The 11295-nt window shown below is 50.9% G+C and overlaps 2 protein-coding genes across 5 annotated transcripts in view; both read left to right on the top strand.

Annotated features, from left to right (window-relative positions):
- Positions 1–11295, top strand: part of Twnk (twinkle mtDNA helicase) — a 179308-nt gene that overhangs the window by 36069 nt on the left and 131944 nt on the right. The gene's annotated exons all lie outside the window — the stretch shown is intronic.
- Sfxn3 (sideroflexin 3) lies at positions 44–9923 on the top strand. Of its 4 annotated transcripts, none has more exons than XM_057777120.1 (11): positions 44–343; positions 2391–2551; positions 3253–3423; positions 3997–4095; positions 4402–4477; positions 4586–4671; positions 5763–5890; positions 6074–6123; positions 7214–7263; positions 7830–7877; positions 8096–9923. In XM_057777120.1, exons 2-11 carry the CDS (start codon positions 2391–2393, stop codon positions 8190–8192), a joined length of 966 nt encoding a protein of 321 aa, XP_057633103.1. In that variant the 5' UTR covers positions 44–343; the 3' UTR covers positions 8193–9923. The 4 variants fall into 4 exon arrangements, with proteins under 4 accessions (XP_057633103.1, XP_057633101.1, XP_057633100.1 ...); XM_057777118.1 differs by having other exon boundaries at positions 2388–2551; XM_057777117.1 differs by lacking the exon at positions 44–343 and adding an exon at positions 432–1241 and having other exon boundaries at positions 2388–2551.

The following is an 11295-nucleotide window of genomic DNA, read 5'->3' as shown; positions in this document are numbered from 1 at the left end:
GAGAACGCCAGTCATTCTTTCCTGGCACCTTTGGGAGCCGGTCGGGATCATAGCTCGTCACCTGCCTGTTACCTCTGGGCTCTGTCTGCTCCAATTCTGAACCCTACCGGTCGCTGGAACCTCGGGCAGCTGTGGAGCCCCGCACTAGCGACTAGAATCACATCTTCTCCAGGCTACCCTACCTTCCTGGGCTCGGGAAATTGCCACCTCTTTCGTAGTCACTCCTGCTTCTGGTCTCTATGGGAGAATGTCACAAGTAAAAGAGCCGAACGTGAATCTGAGAGAAAGCAGGAACGAAAGCTGGAGCCTGGATGTGCTGCGGCCGTGCTCTGGGTGCTAATGGGTGAGGGGTGTGTGTGTGTGTGTGTGTGTGTGTGTGTGTGTGTAATGCATTCTTCACATCCTGAGTCGAAAACGTGTTTCTCTGGGCACTCTGTTCTGGAAAGTCCGCAAGACAGAGCAGCTGATCTCAGCACTCTAGGAGGAGAGGAGTCTTTCTGATGTGCCAGCTTGGATGCAGGCAGAGATCACGGAAAATTGACCGTGCACATCCCGGGGGCTGGAGCTTCAGTCTGTGCATGGATAAGTGTTGGGGGCGCAAAGCAACTGCTGGCACGATGGAGCTGGGGTTTGGGTGGCAAAAGAGGGCCGGGGGACACAGAAGGAACACAGGCACCACAGGAATGTGGCTGGGAAGGGATGCGAATGGCGAAATTCGGCCAGATTCTGAGAAGTCCTGGGGTAGCCGACCAGGGGGCCAAGCAGGCAGAGGCCCATTGCCAAGGCAGCCACCAAGTAAACAAGCAGTAACCCGAGTCCCTCCAGGCGGCGCACCATCAGAGGCCCGCCCTCCACGCCGTTCACCCGCGCCCAGTGCACCTAGACTGGGTGCTGCCGGGTCGGGTGCCTCCGGAGGCAAGCCAAGGGACTGCAAGCGAAGGAGGCTAGTGGGGCGGCTCCTCCCCTCCTCTCTCTTGTCGGGAAGGCGGCCAGAACTGCTTCCAAAGACTGGGTCGGGTCTGATCTCAACGGCCTGGTCTGGGGTAGTCGCTTTATGTGACATCCACTGTCCCGGAATTCTGCCAAGCCGGGGACGGGTTGGGCGAACGAGCCTAGGAAGCCCCCGCCCATCCCTGTTGCTCAGCGTCACGCGTGACGTCCCGGTGATGGATGGGAGAAAAGCAGAGGGCTGTGAGGAAGGCGGGTCTGAGAGCTGCTAGAGGCTGAAAACCCCGGAAAGCGTGAGTGCTTTGCAGCCTTGGGAATCTTCAGAGCGTAGGGTTGAGGGCCTGGGGGTCAGAGGAGGAGGCTTGCCTTGAAAGGCGCTCTCTGTCTTGTGGGGGATTCCATAGGATCTGGAGGGCACAAGGAGGAGGTGGCTGTGTGAGGCTCTGTGTCTATTTTCAATGCATCTGATATTACTCAGTAATATCTATCTCTCTCAGTAATATCTCTCTCTCTCTCTCTCTCTCTGTAACGGTATTCTGGCTGATTGGCTAGTGTATACAGTGTGGGTCTAACCTGTTTGTGTGCCGGGGAGGGCGTGCATGTCTTTGTGTGTGGGTATGTGAGAGTCGGGTAGGGGCGTTGTCTACTGTGAGGGAGGAAGTGGAGTTGGAGGGGATTAGTCATTCTGCAGGATTTTTGCCTAGCACAGGCAGATGGCTGCTCCTGGCATTCTTTTTTTTGTGCTGTGTGGAGGGGCATTCACTTAATCTTGCTCTTTCCTGAGGTAGGTGACTCAGAGAGAGTTGCATGGGTTAGGACGAGGGAGAGGCCGGGTTGTTGTGCAGGAGCCGAAGCAAATGGGTTCGAAGGGGATGTGTGCATGCCCTCCTACTCACAAACGGCTGCCATTGCTCCGTGTGAGATCTGGTACTGATCAGCCCTCAGGTGGCTAGCCATCCTGTTCTCCTCCAATCAGGGTCTTGAGTGTGGGATGGCTTTTGTCAACTTCCCAAACAGCCTTGAAAGTGTTTATCTAGGTTTTAGGGCAGCCGGGACCTGAAGCTGAAATGGGCTTGGGTGTGTTATCCGTGTTCTACGCTCCTAGAGCAGGAGCTCAAGATAGCTGCCCGGATTAGTTGCTGCTCTTGAAACAACCACACACGTGTAAATCCTCACCGTGTAAGATCTGCACCAGGCCAGAGCATGAGGAAAGCTATATGTGTTCTTGGTTCCGGTCTTTCCTCCCCCTCCTCAGTAGCTATAGGTCCCTGGCTAAAACACTACCTAGGAAGCAACTCCTCCTCTCCCCTTGCTTTTCCTATCTGGAGTCACCTTGAGCCCTTGCAAGGATCGGTCACAGTTTTGGAACCAGGGCAGAGCCACCAAAGTTTTCCCCAAGTGAAGTCCTTGACTTGATCTTTGTTCTTGCTGCCCTGCAGAAGATGGGGGACTTGCCCTTAGATATCAACATCCAGGAACCTCGATGGGACCAAAGCACATTTCTAGGCAGAGCCCGGCACTTCTTCACGGTTACTGACCCTCGAAATCTGCTGTTGTCCGGGGATCAGCTGGAAGCTTCCCGCAACATAGTGCAGAATTACAGGTAAGCCTGCCTCAAACCAGATGGCGGTGACACAGCACTTTAGCTCAAAGGACTTTGGGACATTTGGGTTGAGGAGACGGCATTGGATTTATGGGTAGGCAGTAGCTCTGCAGTTCACAGATCCTCTTCAATGACCATTCCCAGTGCTGTCAACTTTGCAAGGACAAGGGCCCAAAGGAGAGTCCCAAGCAGATAGACAGGCAGTAATCCTCTTCTCTTCAGAAGGTTTAACTCTTGGAATGCCCCCCCAGTCCTTTCAGACCCTTTAAAAACCACCATCGGCCAGGTGGTGATGGCGCACGCCTTTAATCCCAGCATTTGGGAGGCAGAGGTAGGTGGATCTCTGTGAGTTCGAGACCAGCCAGGTCTACAAGAGCTAGTTCCCAGGACAGGCTCCAAAACCACAAAGAAACCCTGTCTCAAAAAAACAAAAAATAAAAATAAGAAAAATAAATAAATAAAAACCACCATCATCACTGTGACCCTGGAGAAAATGCGGGACCACAAAAGATGTAGAAAGAGCAAAATGCACATGTGAGGCTTTGACTTCCCCCCTAGACAGGGAGCTTGTTTACTCTGGGGTTGAGTGCCAAAGTTCCTGGTCCATCGCCTGGAGTTCCCCGAGGCAAGCAGCAGAGACAGGAAGGGCAGGTTTGATCCCTACAACAAACAACCTGCTGGTTCCTTGCCAATTTCTGCAGGGCTGGTGTGGCAACCCCAGGGCTCACTGAGGACCAGCTGTGGAGAGCCAAGTATGTGTACGACTCTGCCTTCCATCCAGACACAGGGGAGAAGGTGGTCTTGATTGGCCGCATGTCAGCCCAGGTGCCCATGAACATGACCATTACTGGCTGCATGCTCACCTTCTACAGGTAAAACTTATCCACGTCCCCTTCCTGCAGGTGGTGGCCCAGAACACGGCTGGGTGCCTAGAAGTCTCCTTTCTGCTCCTTTTTGGGTAAAGAACAGTGTGTGTGTGTGTGTGTGTGTGTGTGTGCACGTGAGTGCGTGTGTGCGTGCGTGTGTGAGTGGGGGGGTATGTAAGAATTCTTCCCATTTTTCAGAACCCAGCCTCCATTTGTGTTAGGTGTACCTGTGAGGGTGGCAAGAGCAAGTTCTGGGACCACCACTTAAGTCCCTCTTGAGGAGTTAAGGGACTCTGAGGGTTTCAGTATTGGGGGTTCGGGGGCTGGAGAGATGGCTCAGTGGCTAAGAGCATTGGCTGGTTGTCCAGAGGACCTGGGTTCAATTCCCAGCACCCACATGGCAGCTCACAACTGTCTGTAACTCAGGTTCCAGTGGGTCTGACTTCCTCATGCACACATGCAGGTCAAACACAATGCACATAAAAATAAAAAAATAAAAAATAATTCAATATTGGGGGTTCAAGAATGGGAAACTACTGTGAAGGAACAGATATAAGTAGTCTATCTTTGTACCCTCAGGAAGACTCCGACTGTGGTGTTCTGGCAGTGGGTGAACCAGTCCTTCAACGCTATTGTGAATTACTCCAATCGCAGTGGGGATGCTCCCATCACCATGCGGTGAGATCCCCCTCCCCAGCTCTTCCTGGTCCTTGTGGACCCCTGTGCCAGGGGCTCAGCTCTCCTTTCTGCTACATGTTCAACTACCACCTGAGGGCACTCAGTCCTTTTTATCTCTTTTGGGGGACCCACTTTCCTTTTAAAGAAGGAAGAGGACTTTTACCCAAGTTTCCACTGGAGCAGGGGGTGGGGATTTCAGTGAGGCTACTCTCTGACACCCCCTGCATTGGAAATGTCTGGTGTCCCTTAAAGAAAATGCATGCTGGACTCTTATCTCTCCTTGTGATCTGGCCTTTTCCTCTACAGGCAGTTGGGAACAGCCTATGTGAGTGCCACCACAGGGGCTGTGGCCACTGCTCTGGGACTCAAATCTCTCACCAAGGTAAAGTCTCATTACCACTACTGTCTCTCATTAACCCTTTACCCATTTCCTTCTCCCCTCCCCACCCTGTGGTCCTCAGAGCTCTGAACACTGCCTTTCTTCCCCCAGCACCTGCCACCACTAGTTGGCCGATTTGTACCCTTTGCAGCTGTGGCCGCTGCCAACTGCATCAACATCCCCCTGATGAGGCAGAGGTGAGTGGCCCTGGCTTCCGGCACAGGGATGTCCAGATGCCCTTGACTTCTGCAGAACAGCCAGATACAGGGAGAGTCCTCTCCATCACTGATGGAGCTGCTGGACTCTGGCTTATACTGACCCTTGTTCAAGAACCACCAGGTCCCACTGTGTGAGAACTTTCCCCGAGGTGTGGCAACACTGAAGGGTGCAGGCAGACCCACAGGTTCACAGAGGACTCTTCACTGGGAACTTGCTGATGGGGCACGGTGCTGGCAGCCTCATGTCCTGAGTGAGAAGAAGTGGTGTAAATATGATAGTCAGGATGACTTACAATAGGAAAATGTACGCTGATGTGTCTTATGCTAACATCAAGAAAATCACATTTCTGGCAGTGGTGGCACCAGGATCCTGATCATAAAGCCCAATAAGTTTTTTTTTTAATTTATTTTTTTGCGATAGGGTTTCTCTGTGCAGTACTGGAACTCACAATGTAGACCAGGCTAGCCTTGAACTCACAGAGATCTCTTGCCTTTGCCTTCTGAGTGCTGGGATTAAATGATCGGCTCAAACAACATTCTTAATAATTTTGTTTATACTAATCTGGAATGCTGTGTGGAGAAATTCCACCTGGGCTACTCAGGGTCATTCATGGTAGTTATGACTCAAGATAACTGTCCCTGTCATGCTGGATTCCAATACTCTGGAAATTACCTGATACCCCAGGCTCTTCCCCAAACTCATTTTCTTCAACCCATGTTGAGTGACCAACATTCCCCTGCTCCCTGGCTGGGTAGGCTTCTCTCTGGGCTCTACCCTACAGCCTGGGTACTATCTGACTCTCTCTGAGTTCTACCATACACCCTGGGTGCTATCTGCTTCTCTCTGGGCTCTATCCTACACCCTGGGTGCTGTCTGCTTCTCTCTGGGCTCTACCCTATACCCTGGGTGCTGTCTGCTTCTCTCTGGGCTCCTGGGTGCTGTCTGCTTCTCTTTGGGCTCTACCCTACAGCCTGGGAGCTCTTCAGAACCAGCCTTTGAGTGGGGGAAGATAAGGGGTCTCCAGAGATCCACAACCTATCATCTGACCTGAGTTTCTTTCTTTTCTTAGGGAGCTGCAGGTGGGCATCCCAGTGACGGATGAGGCTGGTCAGAGACTTGGCCACTCGGTGACTGCTGCCAAACAGGGAATCTTCCAGGTGGTGATATCGAGAATCGGCATGGCGATTCCTGCCATGGGTGAGGCGGGGATGGCGGGTGGAGCTCGGGAGGCTGGGAGAGAAGAGGGGTCAAGGTTCTCAGGGTTTTTTTTGACAAGTCAGAGTCCGCAAGTCTGGGAAGAATGGGGGGCTGGGAGGGCGGTCTTCCCTCAGGTTCCCGGAGTCCACTTCTCTAACTCTCATTGCCCGACTCTTCCCTCAGCCATTCCCCCAGTGATCATGAATGCTCTGGAGAAGAAAGACTTCCTGAAGGTAAGAAACTCACCTCTTACCTGGCCTGTCCAGATGTTTCCGACATATACATTGATGACTGTCATTGCCATACTTGATTACGTATTAATGATGCCACCACTGTGTCTCCCACTAAGAGGCACACATACATTGTCATGAATGCACAAACAAGATAGGGTAGCAAGGCTCAGGAATACAGGCTCCAGCTCATTCATTGAGTCATTTATTAGCATATCAGAATTAAGCACCGACCACATCAGACATGTTAAACAGAACTAAGATGGTCGTAGACCCTGTCCCCATGAGGCATACAGTCTAATACAGAAACCAACAAACAAAGGAACACGCAATAGGTCTGGACCTGGTGGGTGCACACCTTTAATCCCAGCACTCTGGAAGCAGAGGCAGGTGGATCTCTGTAAGTTTGAGGCCAGCTTGGTCTACATAGCAAGTTCCAGGTCAGCTAGAGTTACCTAGTGAGACCTTGTCTCAAAAAACAAAACAATGAAACAAAAATCCACTAAACATATCATTATAGTTATGAAATGTGCTTTGTAAGAAATCAGTGGGGCGTTATAATTGAGACTATCTGGGGAAGAGTTTAGCCAAGGATAGGCCTTGGATGATCCAAAGAATAAAGAGAGTCTGGCAAAGAGTGTTTCAGGAAGAGAGAACAGCTAGAGCCAAGGCCTTGGGCAGGGATGGGCTGACACATTTGAAGAACAGAGCAGCGGTCACTGTGGCTAAAGTGGATGCAGAAGGTGTGGAGAGAGACATGTGTCTGCCCCTGGGGATGACAGGAAGTGAGTGGAGACTCTGGGGAGGCTTCCTGAAGAAAGTAGCTCCTCGAGAAGGTGAGATGAGAGAAAGGGTCAGAGATTGCCATGGGAACCAATCCCAAGAGGCAAGAACATACAATGGGCTAGGCAAAAGTCTGGCTGGGGTGGGAGGTGCCATATGCAGGTCCCAGCCTGTCACTGGCTGGGAGAAACATCCAAATGTTCAAGGGCTCAGAGGTAAGGTTGATGGGCTAAAACCGTGGTGGAGAACCTAGATGGAGGCTAGGAAAATGGGGCACAAACCATTCTGTTGTCTCTCTATCTCCCCACAGCGCCGCCCCTGGTTGGGGGCTCCCCTGCAGGTGGGACTGGTAGGCTTCTGGTAAGTGTGAACGGGTTTGATGAGGGCCCATGGGAGAGCCTTTATCATTTTGGGTGCGGAGGGCACTTATTATCTTTGAGGTTCTTACATATATTGCTCTGTCATAATCCAGTTCATAAAGGTACCCACAGTGCATAATATGTGTGTGTGTGTGTGTGTGCACGTGCGAGAGAGAGAGAGAGAGAGAGAGAGAGAGAGTCAATCCTAGAGGTTCTTGCCTTTGAAGAGCAATAGTTTGGGTGAGGGGTTCCGTCTTTATTCATTAAAGGAAACCAGGCACTTAAATTCTGGCACAGTCCAGGAGGTCCAGCCTATTTTATTCCTGATTCTGTCACTTTCTAATCCTGGGGCTTTGAATCAATGCTCTTGAGGCTCTCTCCTCACCCAGAATCTAACATCAGGACTGAGCTTAATATCCTCGAATGGTCCTTTGGCTCCACTTTCAACCTTTATAGTTGGGATAAAGACCCCCCCAAATGCCTTCGCTCCTGGGCTGTTTGCACGAGGCGGGGTCCAGGGAGGGAATGCTTAGCTTCACAGACATTTTCTGTGCTCTTCTTCCCTAGCCTCGTATTTGCCACACCCCTGTGCTGTGCCCTGTTCCCCCAGAGAAGGTGAGTGATGCCCTTGGGCTGGACCATAATCTCTGAATAGGACTCCACATCTTTGGCCCTTAGTGTGTCCTGGTAGGCACACTGGTGACACAGGATCTGAGGGAATGGCAGTGAGCCAGCCCATGGGAGAGGATTCTTCACCTGGGAGTGAGGGGAATCCGGCTCCTGAGATGCTGAGCCCAGGGTACATTCATCTAGCCCATGCTATTCTGTTGCAGCTCCATACACGTGACCAGGCTGGAGCCGGAGCTGAGAGCTGAGATCCAAGCGCAAAACCCCAGCATTGATGTGGTTTACTACAACAAGGGACTTTGAGGGGAGCCAGTCTCTGCCTCTTTCCTTACCTCCTTAGGCTGCTTCTTGGGTGCCACCTTACAATGTTATCACTTGTTTATCTTCCGGGTCAGGGGGCTTGAGGTGGGGAGCAGCCACTGAGACCAGCAACCCCTTAGACTGGAGGAGGCATCCCTATAAGGCCCTTCTCTCCTCTCTGGTTTCAAGTCACAAAACCCTCCTGGGCTCGTGTGTGCGCCCACCTACATATGCAACACATGGAAGTGTTTATGTATTTGGTCCTGGAAGCCAAGAGCAGATAGGCTGTTCTAGGATGTCTTAATATTTGGCTTCCCTCGCTAGTCTCCTGCCCACCTAGCAGCAAGCCAGGTTATAGATGATACTTCCTTCCCTAAACTGTTTCTCTGGCCAAAACATTTCCGATAGCCCCTTACCCTTCTGGATCCCAGAACACGGACTGAGGCCCACCAGCAAGCCAAATAGAATCTAATCCTTCAGGTTTCCGAGTAGCTGACTCTAGGATCTGGGCTGGCAGTGTTGGGATTAGGGAGGCATGGGGCTCATGCCTACTGTGCCCTGCATCCTTGAATGGCTCCCATCCTCTCTTCTAGAGGAACAAAGGGATGTCGGTAGCCTGCACTGCCCTCCACACGGCAATGCGGGTGCTTTTAGGGATCGTCTTAGGCATTCTTGGTCTGTTCTGATGTCATGACTCAGACAGAAATCCCACAATTCCAGTTCTTTTCCTAATCAGGAAATCACCCAGGCAGAACAAGCATTCCCCTTCAGAAATGGCCACCACCCAAACCCACTTATAGGGGGACTGATGTGGAAATGGTGCTTCAAACACAGGCAGGCCTCAAGTGTACAATCTCAAGACAGGAAATTCTGTGTTTCATTGACCCTTCTTAGAGATTCACCACACCCCACCTCAGCTCCTTCTTCTCCAGCTGCCAGTCTCTCTGGAAGACCTCGGGGCTTCACATATGCTAGGCAAGTGCTCAACCACTGAACTACATCATGTCCCAGTTCTCTCTCTCTCTCTCTCTCTCTCTCTCTCTCTCTCTCTCTCTCTCTCCTTTCTTTTCTTTCTTCTTCTTCCTCTTTTTTTCCTGGTTTTTCGAGACAAGGTTTCTCCATAGCTTTGGAGCCTGTCCTGGAACTAGCTCTTATAGACCAGGCTGGCCTCGAACTCACAGAGATCCACCTGCCTCTGCCTTCTGGGTGCTGAGATTAAAGGTGTGTGCCATCACCACCCAGCTCTCTTTCTTTTTTTTCCTCCTCCTCCTCCTCCTCCTTTGTTTGTTTTTGTCCAGACAGGGTTTCTCTGTGTAGCCCTGGCAATTCTGGAACTCACACTGTAGACCAGGCTGGCTTCAAACTCAGAAATCTGCTTGCCTCTGCCTCCCAAGTACTAGTATTAAAAGTGCCACCACAGCCAGCAACCCATCTCTTTCTTGATACATGGCTCTGTTTTCCCTCTGCCCTTATTCTGAAGAAGAGGAAAGGCCCAGGCCTCAACTGATGGACCGAATGGAAGATGGGTTTAGGAATGGCATGGGTGGTAGTGACTTCAGGGTGTAGAATTAGATCTCCACTCTGAATCCATGACCTCTAGCTGAAAGGGTGAACGGGAGGGGTGAAAAGGCCCCAGTGAAGTCCGCTGAGAGGACCCCCGCTCTCGCTAACCGCCTTCTCCAGTGTCGGCAGCTGTCATAGCATGGTGTCAATAAACTGCAATCCTGTCTAGTTTTTGATCTGTACTTGTTTCACGTCCCAAGTGTCTAGGGAAGTGTTCAGGAGATTCTTCTACCCTTCTTCAGCTTTATCTTCCCTTCCCCAAAACTCTTCCTGTGCGGAGCCTCATCTCCCAGCAGAGGGCTCTCTGAGCTTACAAAATGGGTCCTCTGGCTGGCTGGCACCTAATCCCTCGAAGACGGAAGCTTATCTTTACTTCTTTCTCCACTGAGAGGGCTGCTCACATATTTATGAAGCCAAGCTCTTGACGTCTTAGTTTCTTTGAGGAATTTGGCATCGGGTGGTGCCCTCTGGTCTCTAGGAAATCTTCAGAGAGGGGAGGAGGCCAACAGCTGCCTGCTTCACCAAAGTGAAGCTGTCAGGGAACCAGCACATCTGTCCTTACCAGTTCACCATGGAAACTGACCTGGCAGGAGCCTCTGAAAGTTATCCCTTCCCATTCATGACCCAGAGTTCTTCAGTCTGCATGTACGTGTGTGTGCGTGTGTGTGTGTGCGTGTATGCATGTGTGTGTGCATGTGTGTATGTGTGTGTGCGTGTGCGTGTGTGTCAGAGGACTTGACTTTCAGGAATCATTTCTTTCTTTCTACAGTTGGGTCAGGTTGTCAAGCTTGGTAGAAAGCACCTTTATCCAGCGAGCCATCTTGGCAGCCTCCTTACTTTTATGACACATTTTCCTACCTTGGAGAAAATGAGGAGGAAACTTGTGTCTGGATTTGGTGAGGAAGAACCATTTACTGTTGCTTTCTTTCCTGGAATCTTAGCTTGTTAGATATAAGGAATAAACATGAATAAACCTATTTTAAAATCCATACCCCACTCCCTGCAAAGAAACAGCTCCCTACCACCCATGTCCCTCTTTCAGCTTTTAATAAGTGGTTGGGTGAAATCTTAGGGCTAGATGACCCCACAGCAAGTGAGCCTGGGTCCCTTGTCCTGGGTAAGCAAGAGTGTTGACAGCAGCTCCTGTTCCCTGAGTCCTGGTGTGGTGCCAGCTCAGTGAAGCCAACTGCCTTCAGTCATTCACCTTTTGATCTCTGAAACCTGTAAGATGGGCATATTATACCTTCCCTAGAAAAGACATGAGTTCCCTCCTTCGAAAAACCAGGGGGGAAAAAAGGCATGAGTTTAGAGACATTAAGAAATTTGCAAGTCAGTGGTCATGGGGCCGCATTCCTGTAATCCTTGCATTTGGGGGTTGAGGCAGGAGGATAAGGATTTTTTTCTTTTCTGAGACACTATGTAGCTCTAGATGGTATAGAACCAGGCTGATCTTGAACTCACAGAGATCTGCTTGCCTCTACCTCCCACGTGCTGGGATTTTAAAAACACTCATCACCATACCTGGCTAGGACTGATAATTAAG

Source organism: Chionomys nivalis, chromosome 8 (genome assembly GCF_950005125.1).
Source record: "Chionomys nivalis chromosome 8, mChiNiv1.1, whole genome shotgun sequence".
Taxonomy (NCBI): domain Eukaryota; kingdom Metazoa; phylum Chordata; class Mammalia; order Rodentia; family Cricetidae; genus Chionomys; species Chionomys nivalis.
Note: the sequence above shows the minus strand (reverse complement) of the source record. Positions and strands in the feature narration are given on the sequence as shown.

Bases quoted from the DNA above. Each gene is read 5' to 3' on its own strand.
- Sfxn3 (XM_057777120.1), top strand. From the start codon at position 2,391: ATGGGGGACTTGCCCTTAGATATCAACATCCAGGAACCTCGATGGGAC. The intron at 6,124-7,213 runs GTAAGAAACTCA...ATCTCCCCACAG, and splicing joins AGAAGAAAGACTTCCTGAAG to CGCCGCCCCTGGTTGGGGGC. The intron at 7,878-8,095 runs GTGAGTGATGCC...ATTCTGTTGCAG, and splicing joins GCCCTGTTCCCCCAGAGAAG to CTCCATACACGTGACCAGGC.